The sequence below is a fragment of the Bactrocera neohumeralis genome, chromosome 4 (assembly GCF_024586455.1).
Source record: "Bactrocera neohumeralis isolate Rockhampton chromosome 4, APGP_CSIRO_Bneo_wtdbg2-racon-allhic-juicebox.fasta_v2, whole genome shotgun sequence".
NCBI lineage: Eukaryota > Metazoa > Arthropoda > Insecta > Diptera > Tephritidae > Bactrocera > Bactrocera neohumeralis.
In genome coordinates this window covers 69,593,261-69,609,371 of record NC_065921.1, presented here as the reverse complement: position 1 = coordinate 69,609,371, position 16,111 = coordinate 69,593,261, and the positions used below count along the sequence as shown (strand labels likewise).

At 36.4% G+C, this 16,111-nt stretch overlaps 1 protein-coding gene across 4 annotated transcripts in view; it reads right to left on the bottom strand.

Moving 5' to 3' along the window:
* Positions 1–2,266: 2,266 nt before the first annotated feature.
* Positions 2,267–16,111, bottom strand: part of LOC126757017 (uncharacterized) — a 157,587-nt gene continuing 143,742 nt past the window's right edge. For 3 of the 4 annotated variants that reach the window (XM_050470585.1, XM_050470587.1, XM_050470586.1), the window contains 2 exons: positions 12,969–13,315; positions 2,267–9,452 (listed from right to left, as the gene is read on the bottom strand). In XM_050470585.1, the coding sequence (XP_050326542.1) occupies positions 9,327–9,452; positions 12,969–13,315 (473 nt within the window). In that variant the 3' untranslated portion in view covers positions 2,267–9,326. The remainder of the gene's footprint in view (positions 9,453–12,968; positions 13,316–16,111) is intronic. The other variant, XM_050470588.1, reaches the window with a different exon arrangement.

Here is a 16,111-nt window from a genome sequence, read left to right as displayed (position 1 = left end):
GGACGTTGTCGAGTAGGTCTTTGTGACATTTACTACAGTAGTTATATAAAAGAGCGCAAATTCGGTGTAGAATTCCTGGTGGGAGAAAGACTGAGTCGTCCAGTGCTGGTATACACTCCCGTGGATGAGCGGTTTAAAGAAAGCAGTAGGGATCCTTGGATTGCCAGCTGACAAAGTGCATGCATCAGCGTTTTTGCAAAATGTGGTCGTATGAAAGCATGTCCGACGATTGGAAACTATATAGCAGATTTTCTCCACGCGCCAAATCTTTGAAAATATCCGTATAAGGAAGATAGACAAACAGCCCCGCATGGTCGATTTTAATGCCGCCTTCGACAGCACGAAAAGGAACTGCCTCTATGCTGCGATGTCTGAATTTGGTATCCCCGCAAAACTAATACGGCTGTGTAAGCTGAAGTTGAGTAACACCAAAAACTCCGTAAGAATCGGGAAGAACCTGTCCGAGCCGTTCAATATCAAGCGAGCAGTGTTCAGCTGTTGGCGTACGCTAATCATATTGATATCATTGGCCTCAACAACCGCACCGTTAGTTTTGCTTTCTCCAGACCGCAATCGATGGAACGACGAGCTGTACAAGATATTCGAGGACATTGACATAGTTCACCGAATTAAGAGACAGCGGCTACGCTGGCCATGTCTTGTTGTCCAGATGGAAGAAAATACTCCAGCTTTCAAGGTTTTCGATTCAGTAACCGCCGGTGGAAGCATGGAAAGAGGAAGACCTCCACTCCACTCCACACACTTGGCAAGGTAAAGTGGAGAAGGTGGACCTGACTGCACCTGCTAACTCGAATTAATCGAAAATATCGAAAAAAACGACTGTTGCGATGTTGTTAACTCGGCTATAATCGCGTAAGCGGTGCCTATGCTGGTAAGGAAGGAAAAAGGACGGTATAAGTACATGCAAGACATGAAAAGGTTCTACAGGGGGCTTTTTAGCTTAGAAAACTACGCTACTATATTAGTGTACTGTTTTGTGTAGGATGAAGCTGTAACTTAATTAGAAAATTGTTTTAGGAACCGTATCATGCCAAGTAATGGGAAAACCAATGACCCTCTAGGTCTTGTGGTTTCACTACGTTAGAGTTATTAAGGGAGTATCTGATCAGCCTGCGAAGCTCTATTAGAAGACCACGGGAATATAAACAAAGAAACTATATTTACCGATAGCCAGGCGGCGCTCCTGGCCTTGTCTTCACCCATGACAAACTCCAGCACAGTACACAACTGCAAGAGAGCACTAAGCGCAATAAAAGACAAGCTCCAACTAAACTTGATCTGGGTTCCCGGCCACAGGAACATTTTCGGTAACGAAAAAGCAGACGAGTTGGCAAAGGCAGGAGCTTTCCTCAACGAATCCGAGGCGGAGATAATACCAAGTCCGCTAGGATCAATCAAAGGAGAGAGAGATCAATAGACAATTTCAACAAATTGCAAATAACAGGTGGAAAAACATCACAAAATGCGTCATAACTAAACAATTATGGCCAACATATGACAGGAAAAGAACCAACGACTTACTAAACAGGTCAAGGAAAAGTATTTACAGAGTAACAACTACCACAACAGGGCACTGGCCATTTGGGGAACATGCGTCCAAAATGGGTATGCTCTACAACGACATCTGCCGTGGCTGCGGAGTAGCAGGGAACAAGGAAACAATCTTCCACTTTCTCTGCGAATGCCCAGCTCTAGCACAGATCCGACACAAAACGCTTGGAATCCATCTAGCACCAAACCTTGAATGGATTTCCACTAAAAGCATATCGGACATAAGTAGTTTCATCGAAACCTCAAAATGGTTTGAAAGAGAATGTGAAACGTAATAGCAGATACAGGAGGTTCTACGAACAGTGCATCAAAATGGCACATCAAGTGTTAATTGAGCCCGATAGGGCGGCACTCCTACTCCTACCTACCTACCTACCTACCTACCTGATCACTACCTAAAGTGGTTCCATTTCTTATCGTTCACCTGGACCCAAAATGAGATTTAAACACTTTTCATTATATTTTATAACTAAATAACATGTTTTTATTGTTGTTCTTAATTTAACACTATATGTACTTGTAACATCAAATTCATTGCTTTTCATTTGAATACTTTCAATGTTACTGTTGCTGTTGTTATTGTTGGCTTTGCGTATGCAACAATGCATTATTACTTCAATTACATATTAACTAATTACTTAAAATTACATTGTCTTCTTTATATGTTATTTCAGTATGTATATATATATATATGTATATATGTATATACTTATATATATATGTTTATATAAAGCTGATCTGCCTCATCGCCTTTGTGAGTTTTATTGATTTGTTGTTGTTGTGCCTTGATTCGCCTTCAATTTCAGACATTTCATAGACACACGATTAATGGCTAATTTTTGTTGTATTTGTTTTTGCCTTTGTAATCTCTTCATGTAATTGCAATAATTGTGTACAATGTAGAATTTTGCTCGCCTTGTTTGCAGCTAATCGCAAAACATACAAACATATGTAATTAATGATCACAAGTCATACATATGTGTTATATGAGCGTACATATGTATAATTAACGGTAATTAAAGTAAATATACGCACAGAAGTATATACATATGTATATAAGTCTAGAACCTTCAGTACATATGTACAGAAAATTGCTCCCGAATTCGCCAATTGAAATTAATTTTTAAACCTTTGTTTTTGTTTTTTTATGTAATTAATTACTTTCATTATTTTCACCTTATGTAAATATGAAAACTACTAAATATTTGTTTTTTCCATTTCGAAATATGCTGAGTACAAATACATACTTACATACTTCATTGGATTGAAAGTACATACAGCATATGCTATAAGTATTCTTACTAAACCTTTTTATTTTTTAATGCAATTTTTTATTGTAAAAATCTAATATAGAAATATCTCACTAGAAGTTAGAATATATAATTTTTTCAAAATTTTCATTTCAATAAACTTTTTTAATATAAAATATACACTTGCAACATTTTTCTTTGAAAATTCTACTGACATATATCTATTTATTTCTAGTTACTACTGTAGAAAATGAAGTTATTGAATAATTGCTTGGGCATTTTTGTTAAATTTATTTCGATAAGAAGAGTTTGAATTTTAGAATTTGACTTTTTGTATTTTAAATATTTTTATTTTATTTTTTTGTTATATTTTAACCATAAGTTTTTAACGATACTAAAATAGACACTTCTTATACTTTTGTATACGAGTTTGAATTAATTAGACAAACATTTTTTGTGAAATTTTGAAAAAACTTAAATATCGAAAGTTAATAAAAATGTGGGAAATCGAACCAAATTAATCAAAAAAATATATGTATACATCTCAGAAGCATTATATTGAAGATTTATATACATATAATTGACGTTTAAAAAAATTTTGTATGATTCTTTATCTTTTTGAAAGTAAGGTAACCAATATATAACCATTTTATAACCAAAACTCGAACTTGGTTTTTCAATATGAGTGTAAGATAACCAATATATAACCATTTTATACCCAAATTCAAACTTGTTTTAATATGAGTGTAAGATAACCAATATATAACCAAAACTCAAATCAATATGAGTGTAAGATAACCAATTTATAACCATTTTATAACCAAAACTTAAATTGTGTTTCAATATGAGTGTAAGGTAACCAATATATAACCATTTTATAACCGAAACTCAAATTTAGTTTCAATATGAGTGTAAGATAACCAATATATAACCATTTTATAACCAAAAATCAAATTTGGTTTATCAATATAAGTGTAAGATAACCAAAATATATCCATTTTATAACCAAAACTCAATTTGGTTTTTCAATATGAGTGTAAGATAACCAATATGTAACCACTTTATAACCAAAACTCAAACTTGGTTTTGCAATATGGTTTTTCAATATGAACCAAGTGTAAGATAACCAATATGTAACCACTTTATAACCAAAACTCAAACTTGGTTTGGCAATATGAGTGTAGGATAACCAATATATAACTATTCTATAACCAAAACTAAAATTTTGTTTCAAATCCTCATAAAACTCTGCATGTTATAAATAGAAGACCGGATCTTAGTTTTCTGAATGATTAGAACATTAAACGATTTCCTAAAGGGTAGAAGTATTGGGTGCTATGTTAAGGCCTCTTCTCAACTTTGAACTCTGTAACTGACGGCAGAGTGTTGTAAAAGGAGAAATTTTCAGAAATAAATATACAACTACATACACACATGTACATGAACAATACATTTCGAGTACCAGTATATGGCTAAACTTAGATAGACATTCGCCAAGCATTGGAGAGTAGTGAATCGAACAAATTATAGCAGATGCTTAAAGAAACAGGGAGCACACTTACTCTAATATGTCTTCAGCTACACGCCCGATAGTGTTCTGATTTTTTCTTAGGGGAGAAATTTCTTTTTCCACGTTAAAAAAGTTTCAGTAACCCTGACATATGGAACGACTCGGAGTATTTTATGTCGAGATCTTAAATTGGCAAAGTATAAAAAACGCTCGACCTTCTCAAGCTACATCGCTTCGCTCTGTGGGCACTTGAAAAGTTCCAAGAAGGTCTTACGTTTTCGAACCTAATTTTGTTCAGCGATGAGGTCCATTTCTGGCAAAATGAGTAAGTAAACAAGCAAACAGTGCAGATAATTTAACGTTTTGGGCCGGTCGATTGACCGTGTGATGTCTCATTGTTGGAATTTTTCCTGTGGGGATATGTAAAGTCTAAAGTTTATATGGGCAATCCCGCTTCGATTCAAGCCTTAAAACAAAACATTACGCGTGTCATTTGCCAGTTATCAGTCGAAATGCTCGAACGAGCCATCGAAGATTGGACTCAACGGATCTGAGTAGTAGTCGCGTCCAACATTTGAAAGAGATAATCTTCAAAAATAAATGCCAAAGAATGTTCTTTCGAATGATAATAAACATCTCCCATTAATTTTTAAGTTTCTGTGTCTTTTCTTTAAGAAAGTAGGGAACCTCGAAATGAGGAAATGAGAACTAATACGAATTTTGCTCCAAAAAAGTTTGTTAAAGTCTAGGATGGAAGACGATCCTACGAAGTGTTCAACAGAAGGCAAGGGATCATAAAGTAAGTTTAACATTAAAAATAAATTCATTAAAGAAATTAATTATAATAAAATTAATGTGTCTATTCAGTTTGTTTAAGTATCGAAGAATTTTGCTCAAAAATCTATTTTTTTTCAGAAATCGCCATTTTGTCAAAAAAATGTATTTTGCTTATTCCTTCGATTTGCTTTACTAGATTTAACATTACTTGAACGAAATATGTTTGGTTTTTTAATTCCAGAGAATCCAGCGCAGAGAAATAGTGGTCACCGCAAAACGTCTATTTTGAGAGGAGCTCCTAGAGATCAGCTGTAGTTCCTTTCCAAATAAATATTTTTATTAATATTAAGTCAAAAATACAGTTAAAAATAGCGTAAATATGTGTTAAAATTTTTTTACCAATAAATTTAAAAAATTTCTCACAAAAATTCCGGAAAATACGCTTTTTTCGGCCTTCTAAGTGTATATAACCCTTGAACGAAAAAATATTTATAGTGTCAAAATATTCTTCTGAAATGTTTCTTTTCTGATGTTCAACTTTTTTCTTCAAATTAATATTTGCAATATGTAGTTCTAAAAACCTATATTAAATGATTAAAATGAGTAAAACAATTTGGAAAAATTTAAAAGTACTAAAGAATTTAAATTTTAGTTTACAATTTTTTTAGTTTTTCTTTTTAGATTTAATTCATTACGGTTTGGTGTTAGTCAAATTGGCATTTATTGGATTAACTACATTAATTAATTAAAATTCAATTACTTTAGGTCGTTATAAAGTACAGTTCTCGTTAATAGTATGTAAGTGTATTTCCATTTTTAAAAACAATCGATTTTATATTGACTTCAGAGTATAATGAATATGTACCGGTAAGGGACTACTAATTGGATTTACATAAGTAAGCATCTAAATACCTACTTAGCTAACGATTTTTTATGCAATTGCTACAATTATAGCAGTATTTAGAAAGTACTGTGTAGTAGTTACTATGTTGCTTAGAATCTTTGTTGTAATTTAGAAATTTTGCTTCTTTATATTTTTGTATTTGTTGTTGTAAATATGTATTTTTCAGAATATTTGTGATTTTTATTTCAGAGTTGCTTTAGAGTAGTATGTGCTTTTAGTACATGCTTTAGTACTTGTTGCATGCAATTAGTATTTTTCGCCAGCAGCTCGGTACCATTTGCATAACCTCACAGTAATTTAGTACTTTTTGTACTTGTGTAATTGTGTACCTTTTTTGTGATTTAGTACTTGCTGCGTGCAGTTTTGCATTTGTATATGGCATTTCGGCACTTTTGCATGCAATTTTTATACTTCAGGTTTGAAACATAATAATTTTCATGTAATTTCGTACTAATCATTTACAGTTTAGTACGAGCTGTTGTTTTTAGTATGATTTGCCTTTAAGTACTTTTAATTTGTAAATAAATATTTGAATGAATTTATTCTAGACTATCTGATTCTTTATAATCTTGCTCATATTTCGCTATTTTTACATTTACTTTAGCTTTTCTTGTACGCAATGGAATTTAGAATTTTCTTGCTTGTAATTTAGTACTATTGCTAATGTTTGTGAAATTTTCTGGCCTCATACTATACTACTATGAGCAAAAAATAGTAAGACTTTTATTATAATTTTAAAACCCTTAATTTGTTTTTTAAGATTTATGACGCCCCCTCCAAGTAATTCCCCTTGTCTTCAATAAACTTGTGTCAACGTTTTTTCCAATCCTCGAAACAGCTGTTAAAGTCAATTTCCGGAATAGCCTTCAATGAGCGTAGCGATTCACGTATAATGTCTGCAATGGTCTCAAAACGGTTTTCCCGGAACGGTCGTTTGAGTTTGCGGCATGATATTGGCTGAAACTTTGGCGATCCCGGCCTCTTTTTACTAATAGCACCGCGGAAACGACACATAACATTCAAATAGTATTCATTGTTGACTGTTTGGTCGGTCGGAATTCAGAGTGCACCACACCTCGATAGTTGAAGAAAACTGTCAACAAAACCCTGATTTTAGACCTGCTTTGACGTGGTTTTTTCGGCTTCGGATCACCTTAGCCACGATATTCGGACGATTGATCGTCTGCCTTTTTTTGGAGAATGGAGTCATGTGTAGAAGTTCACGCTAGTAAGGAAAGTTCTCTGATCGCCATTCACTTGGAAGTGGTCAGGAACGATTCTTTTACATATGGCTCAAGAAGTTCACGACTTCTTACCTTTGACAAAGCTTACTCTGGATAGCCAAAGAACATCCGCTTCGAAGGCGAGCCAAAGTGAGAAGACGAACCATACCTACTCAGGATTGTGCGCTGGGTTTGAGACCCGCCACGTAAAAAACGCCCCCAATGAAAACTAATTAACAGCCTCAAATAGGAAACCCCCTTTTGATGGCGACTATGGTAAACGTATTAAGGATTACGATTTCAGGGTATGCATCTGGAATGTCCGGTCCTTTAATTGGGAAGATGCCGCTGCCCGGCTGGAAGGAACACTCCGAACCGTCCGATAACAAACGAGGTTTCAGACAAGGCGACTCCCTGCCGTGCGACTTCATCAATATACTGCTGTAGATAATAATTCGAGCTGCAAAACTTAATCGAGCAGGTACCATCTTCTATAAGAATGTACAGCTGCTGCCGTATGCCGACGATTTTGATATCAATGACCTTAACAATCGTGCCGTTGGATCTGCTTTCTCCAGAATAGATAAGGAAGCGAAGCAAATGGGTCTTGTGGTGAACTCTTGCCAACAGGTGCTACCTCGGACTATGTAGGCAATTGAGAAGCAAAGTTCTCTATCGACGAACAAAAAGTAACTCTATAGGTCACTCATTATTCCCGTCCTGCTATATGGTGCAGAGGCATGGACGATGACAACATCTGATGAGTTGACGTTACGAGTTTTCGAGAGAAATGTTCTCCGGATGATTTATGGTCCTTTGGCCACGACGTATATCGCATTCGATGGAACGATGAGCTGTATGGGGTATACGACGATGTTGACATAGTTCAGCGAATTAAAAGACAGCGGCTACGCTGGCTAGGTCTTGTGCTCCGAATGGACGAAAATACTTCAGCTCTGAGACTATACGACGCAGTACACGCCGGAAGAAGGAGAGGAAGAGAAGGACCTCCACTGCCAAATTGCTAAAGGAAGGCGCGTTTTTGTATACTCGGCTATACCCGCGTAAGCGGTGTCTACACCATTAAAGAATAATATTTTAAGCACTAATGATTATTCTGATGTGACGTTTAGCACATACTACACTGACAGTCATACCAATCTAGAAAAAGTATATATCGACGCAGAAGGTTTAAAAAGTCTTACAATTTTTTGTCCACAGTAGTAGAGCGGTTCTAAGTTTATGTTCGGTGATGTTTTGAAAATTTATTATTTTAGAATCTTATTGTTACAAATTAGTATTTTCTGTATTTAATTCAGTTTATTTAGTACGAAACAGTTCGCTATTTCAGGACTTTTCCGCAAAATGTAGTAATTATGGTACATGTTTAGTGCATACTGCTCGTAATTTTGTACTTTCACATACCAGTTATTACTTTTAGTACAAAATTTAGTACTTCATTTTCTTCAGTACATATTGGAATGCACTTTAATGTGGTTATTGGTAATTTTAGTACAAAATTTAGTACTTCATTTCATTCAGTACGTATTGAAATGATTTTTGATAACTAATGTGTGTAATTCGCACTTTAACGTGGGTTTTAGTAATTGTAGTACAAAATTTAGTACTGTTGACATAGCATTTAGTATTTTGCTACATTCTGCATTCAAATTTGTGGTTTTAGTTCACGATTTTGGTACAGAATTTAGTATCTTTTGCATGTAATTCCCTACCTATTGTATGTAGTACTAAATTGAGTACGTTCAGATGACCTTTAAACATTTTAGTATATAACTTAGTTACATGCATGTTCCACGTTTCTTTTCAGCTCTTTTAATACACAATTTCGTAATAATTGCAAGCAATTTAGTATATTTTAGTACCAATTGATAACTTTTCGCATGAAAACAAGTACATTTTGTCTACACTTGAGTCTTTTCAGCCCATAATTGCACTTTTTATTGTTGTTTAGTGTTGCTTCGCGTTATTCTATGTATATTTTTAAGCAGCTTTTTGTCGGAATGTGTAAGTAACATTTCTTTAATATTTTTTATAGCTCCCTTGCCGTCTGACATTAGCATTTCATAACCTCACTTCTTGCAGTTGCCATCATTTGCGATGAGTAGTTCCTTAGCTTCCTTTTTGCCCTTCTTCTTCTCTTCCTTAGCAATCAGCTTCGCTAAACGTTCCTCTTCCTTGGCGAGACGCTTCTCTTCCTGCAAAATGTGAGTTATAAACAACAAAGGGAAGAGAGAAAAACGATTACTTTTTGCTACAGTAGCGGTAATGAGTCGTATGAGCGCAAATTACATAGTAATTATCTACTTGAAAGTAGTAACTTTAACTCTTAGAACCTCAGTGTAATGAATACGGCACAAAAAAATTACGTTAGCTAGCTAAGTAATTATAAGAATATATACTGAACTGTTAAAGAAATATATATATATTTATGTTTTCAAAAAAAAAAAAAACTTCATCTGCCAACGAACTCTGATTACACACAAAGAATTCCTAATTGCTAGTTATTATCGTATGTGTAATTAAATAGTTAATTATTAGAAAAAAATATGACTACTCTCTATATATAGAACGTGAAAACTTTATATTATTGTTGTTGGTTGTTGTTAAAAGTTTTCTATTGTTGTAACTGTTTCGTATGTGAGCCAATTAGCCATTGTACGTTCATTCACACACATTCATTCAGCCACTCAAGCATTGTTGTACGAGTATTGTTGTCGTGAAGTTGTTGTAATGCATGCGACATGCTACACATAGAAAACTATAAAGTTTTGAATATCAAACAAAAGCAACTCTGTGTATGCGGTGCATGTGGCTTTACGCCTATTTGTCCTTTCCAACAGTCATACAAGCATACACGGCAACATCGGGCGCACTTCCTGTTAGCTATGATATTTGATAATGTGTGGGTGTGTGGCACATTTTGTGGCGGTTGTTGTCGGATACAAAAGCACGTAAATAAATCAAAGGATATGCGGGAGAGAAGGAGCTCCCAACACACATTTAAAGCGAGCACTAAAAAACAATGAACTGCTGCTGAATATAATAAACAACAATAAAATGGCATACGATTGAGCAAACGAAAGGCAACAACACGCGGCTATATTAAGAAATGAATGAGCAATTAAGTTTTAGTAAAATTTAAAAATAAACATAAAATTGGCATGAATTGAGACTAGTTAAAGAGAGAGGAGAATGGAGAAAAAATTATGAAAAATTGTGAACGTTAAAAAAAAGTTGAGAACAATGACAGCAAAAAAACGTAAAATGACCATTAAAGTTAACAGAATATATAGACATAGAGTAATCACGGTAAAATGCTAATAAAGTGCTTCAGATAGATTACTTCCTTTAAACCTACTTTGTGAAATTAAAAGTATTTTGTTAGAATTATAAAAAGGCAGAAAGAGGAAGAGATAGAAAATAGCTTTAAAACAGGCTAAAAACATTTATGTGAGAATAAATATAAAACAAATAAATTGGGAAAATAAAATTATTAAATAATACGTAATGGGTATAGAGTAAAATTTAAATATCTTAAGGACCCAAACACAAAGGAAGGTTCGACGACGAGACACTACAATCACAACAGATAGTCGAACGATTTTCTAGTCGACTTACTTTTCTGAGTCTCTCGATAGGAACTGTGGGACTAAAACTATGGAGGGAACGAAACCATTGGTTTTCCTGGAAACAAAAGAACAGCTGGTACGACGTGGAGTGCCGTGTCACAGCGGAGATAAAACTGACAGTCTACTAAGCAATTTTACAATCGACCTTAACACGTGCGGGATGGGATATATACCGAGAGCAGGGAAGCGAGACGCATTTGCAGACAAAAAAAAAAGAGAGGCTAAAATGCGTGAGTATGAAGAAGTCGCTGGTCGACAGGGGTAATGCTCGAAAATTCTACGATAAGATGCGGCGACTATCAGAAGGTTTCAAGACCGGACCATACCCAAGAGGAATCCTCATAGATGATCTACTTACTGATGCCCGGAGCTTACTAAAATATGGAGGGAACACTTCTCCGGCCTGCTGAATGGCAGCGAAAGCATAATACTAAGAGATGGTCCATTGCACGACCACGAAGAAGTTCGAATAGCAATTACCCTTGTAAAGAACTACAAAACAGCGGGACCGAGCTACTTAAATACGGCGTCGAAGAACTGATAAGGAGCATGCATCAGCTTCTTTGTTAAATATGGTCAGACGAAGACATGTCTGACCCCTGGAATTTAGGTCTATTCTGCCTAATCTACAAAAAAGGGAGACCACACAATCTGCGCCAACTACCTAGGAGGGATAAGCCTCCTCAACATCGTAATAAGGTTCTATCGAGCGTATTGTGTAAAAGATTAAAGCTCACCGTCAACAAACTGATTGGACCTTATCAGTGTGGCTTTGGGTCTGAAAAATCAACAACTGACAAGAAATTCACCATGCGCCAAATTTTGGAAACGACCTTTGAAAAGAGGATCGACACGATTTCAAGGCTGGTTTTGACACCATGAAGAGGAGCTACTTTTATGCCGCTATGTCTGAATGTCTGAATTCGGTATTCCCGAAAAACAAATACGGCTGTATAAATTGATGTTGAGCAATACTAAAAACTCCGTCAGGATCGGGAAGACCTCTTCGAGTCGTTCGAGGTGGTGAACGAGGGCAAGACCGAGGCTACGCTGGCTAGGTCATGTCGAAAAAGTGGATGAAAACATCCCAGCTCTGAGAGAATTCGTCACAGTACCCGTCGGAGGAAGCAGACGAAGCATTTATAATCTCCACATGGCACCAAACAGCGAATAGGAAGAACTACTGACGCTGTTGTAAACTTGATTATAAAAACGAAGATGAAGGACCGAAATCTCTTTATAAATACTAAATGGCAAACCAGTTCAACTTAGTTTTTTGTTAAACTTGTTTTCCTGGGTTTGACTCATTGGTAGACGACTATTTTTTTAATGCTGTAAAGATAAAAATAGGATATTGCTTGTTATCGGGTCACTGAGAGTTAAAAGAAACTTTAGTCTTAGACGGAAATTGCTTCCACCAAGTAATAGTCCTTTTCAGATTTTAACACTGATCTTCGATAATTATTTGGTTAAACTGAAGAACCACAAAACTATAAAAGACTTGAAAGAGGTGATCCTTACTTTTGAAACAAAGAATCTTTTTCTTGCTGGAATAGAAGGTTATTGATGCCTGTCGCAGGCGAAGAAGCCCATTATGGGGAAAATATGATGATAGTCATGGATTTAAAACAATATGGTTATATTGGAATCATGATCATACTCATCGTGGGATTAGTTTTTGTAGTCCTCTTGAAGTAATCTAAGAATTTTCGGGTTTGTAATGTTGGCAATTAGTTGAAGAGGCTCGTTACAGTATTGTTTTTGGTCAAGAATTAACGAACAAACAACGACGTGAAATTTTTGCTCATAAAGCACGCCTAACCTTATTATTTTTGGCGCCAAAAGTATATTAGGTATTGAGTATATTTAGACCTATTAAAGTTGCTACCTTATTATAAACACCAAACATGTAGTAAATGTAGAGCTATTTCACACGAAATTTTAAAATCTACATAACGGTGCATTAAAATAACGGAAAGAATACAACAACGTTGAAGGAAAAGTGGAAGGTAGAAAAATAAAGTGAAAAAATAAGAGCAACTCAACAATGAAAATGCAAGCTGTGTGTGATAGACCAATTACCGACATTACTTTCCAGGCAGCCAAACCACCATACAAGCATAATAACCCACCACCGACACCAACACCACCACCATTACGACCACCATCGACGTTATGTGCATCGTCTTCATCTTTATCATCATCCTCATAATCATCATCATCATCATCACCACCAACATTTTTTATAATATTTTGCTTAGTATTTTTGCTATGTTCATCTTTACAAACACCGTTAGTTCGTGTCGTCGCTGTAGCGTCACGTTCACGTACACCCACCTTTCTCGCTTCCTTTTCCGCTTTCATTTTAAGTTTCTCCTCCTTCTTCTTACGCTCCATAGATTCATTCTTCTTATTGTCGGCTTTCTCCTCTACAAAATGTGAAACAAAAGAGAACAAAGAAATGTACTCGTATATGGTATATGTATGTATGTATATAGAATGAAGATGAGTTGAAGAGTGTGCGGAAATTATTCAAATTATCTGTCATCACATGTAATTAGAGGCGGTGATGGAAATTACTCTACTATTTAAAAGTTTCCTGATAAGGGATATTACACTGTTGTTTTGTAGATAGTTGAAAAACTTTCTGAAGAGTGACAGATCGAAAGACAGTGTGAACTCGAGACATTCTGGAACGTATCGAGTTCAATGGCAAAACAGAGACGGAGAGATGATATTAGTATATTTATATTACAGGGGTTTCAATAAGAACGCTACAAAAACGGTATGGGATATCAATGGGATTCTTTATTCCTGTGAACGAAATTTGATGCTATTACAGGGTTTGTCTGGAAAGTAATAGGACTGATTTTCTTTCGCCGCGACTGTACTTTGGAGCATGCGTTCACCGACTGGATTCGGTAGGGGGCGCTCCTAGCTAACGAACGAGCGGGTGGTCAGCTGAGTCTCTGAGCACCTGAAGAGTCAGGACAAATATTTTCGCGTGACGTGTTTCTGTGAGTGGTGCAAGCTGAAAATGCAGCGTTTGTTAGAGCAGAGGTGGAAGTGTGCCAAAAAAATTTGAACATGTGTGAAAGTGGCCCCTAATTTTTGAATAACGTAATCACAGATGATGAGTCATTAATTTTTGAATATAATCCCGAGACGAAGAGGCAATCCTCCGAGCGGCAAACGCCGGGGTCTACTCGCCTAAAAAAGGGAAGAATGAAGAATTTTGACATCAAAGGCATCGTCTACCATGAATTTGTTCCTCCTGCAAGAGACTCAAGCGAAGGGTCAATCGGGTCCGACAAGACATAGCAGCCGATTGGAAGGCGCACCACGGCAACGCCCTGGCTCACACCGCCTTACTTGTGAACAGCTACCTAAACGTTATTACAACGCCCCCGCAGCCGCCCTACAGTTCAGATATGGCCCCCGGACTTTTTTTGTTTCCTTGCCTGAAAAGGCCGATGAAAGGCAAGCATTTTGAGACGACAGAGGGGATCCAAGCAGCATGCACCTCGGCTCTTAAGGCTCTTCCGGAGAATGCCTTTCGTGGCGCCTTCAATGCTTGAAAATCGCGCTGGCAGCGATGTATCGACGCAGAAGGAGTCTATTCTGAAAGTTTTTTAGGAATTGTAACAATTGGTTCCATAAATATTTTTAAATCGACTCAGTCCTATTGATTTCCGGACAAACCCTGTATATATAGAACATAAACCATAGACTTAACGTAACTAAACAAGAAATAGTCTAACGGCGTCAACTCGCAAGACCGAGGCGGCCAATTGACTGGGCTATTTCGTGAGATAACACGTGCTCCAAATTTGATTGTCAATAAATCGATTGTGACATTCCCTCTGTGGCTTATAGCGCCGTCCTGTTAGGACCACACATTGACCAAGTCCATATCATCCAACTCGGGTCAAAAAATTCGGTTACCATTGAGCGGTAGCGATTCCCATTCACAGTAACTTGAGGGTATTGGTCGTCATGGATGAAGTAAGAAAAAATGAGGCCGCCGGTCCATGAAGCGCACCAAACCAATGCAATGCAATGGTGACTCATGCAGTACCGGTGGGTTGCTGTCTGACCAATAACGCACATTTTGCTTATTGACTTAGCCATTTAGTCAGAAATGAGCCTCATCGCGGAAGATGATTTTTCGATGAAAATCTGGAAGATTTTCAAGTTGGTGCTCAGCCCAATTCACGAAGATAGGACTATTGTGGTGGTCGAGCAGCTTCAGTTCTTGCGACAATTTGATTTTGTAAGGATGTAGGCCAAGATCTTTTCGTAAAACTCGCCACAACATCGTCACAGAGATGCTCAACGCTTGAGAACGACGTCTGAGAGACTGATTTGGGACCTCCTCAATTGATGCGCTAGCGGCAGCACTACGAACACTTCTTTATCTCACTGGCACGGGAACATTTTGTGCTGTGCCTGTGCATTGAAATTTTCCACTAGACGATCGATTGTTGATCTGACAGGACGATTATGACGACCATAAATTGGAAGTAGCGCTCTTAAAGTTGAGGCCACTGACTCCGAATTTAGCACTACGGACACTTCTTTATCTCACTGGCACGGGAACATTTTATGCTGTGCCTGTGCATTGAATTTTTCCACTAGACGATTGATTGTTGATCTGACAGGACGATTATGACGACCATAAATTGGACGTAGCGCTCTTAAAGTTGAGGCCACTGACTCCGAATTTCGGTAGTTAATTTTAATAATTTCGACTCGTTGTTGGATCGTATATCTTTCCATGATGAAATGGCAGATCTCACTGAAGATAAATGTCAAAAGAACGGGAACTTTTCTAACATTCATTCCTATTGAAAAATCCGTTAACTTTAAGGATGATTCTCTTTACAATAATCATATAGTACGAGTACTTCATACAGAAAATAAACCAGTGATAAAAATATTTGCTTGGAAAACTTGGAAGATGGAAATACAAGTGTAGTATGAGAACCTTCTCTTTATATTTAAAAGTCTTTAGTTCGTTTGGTATAGGAATCATTTTGTACTCGTACCATGTTGAATGCTCATTTCAGTGCCGTTTTCACAGTTGTTCATGAAAGTGTACTGTGCCCAAAAGGATAATTAAAAAGATATACAAAATCTTACTTTTAGAGCTTGATTACGATGCCTTATATATTAGGTTTGGAGAAATTTTTAAAGATCTTGTAATTGGTTAAGTTCAAAAAGAA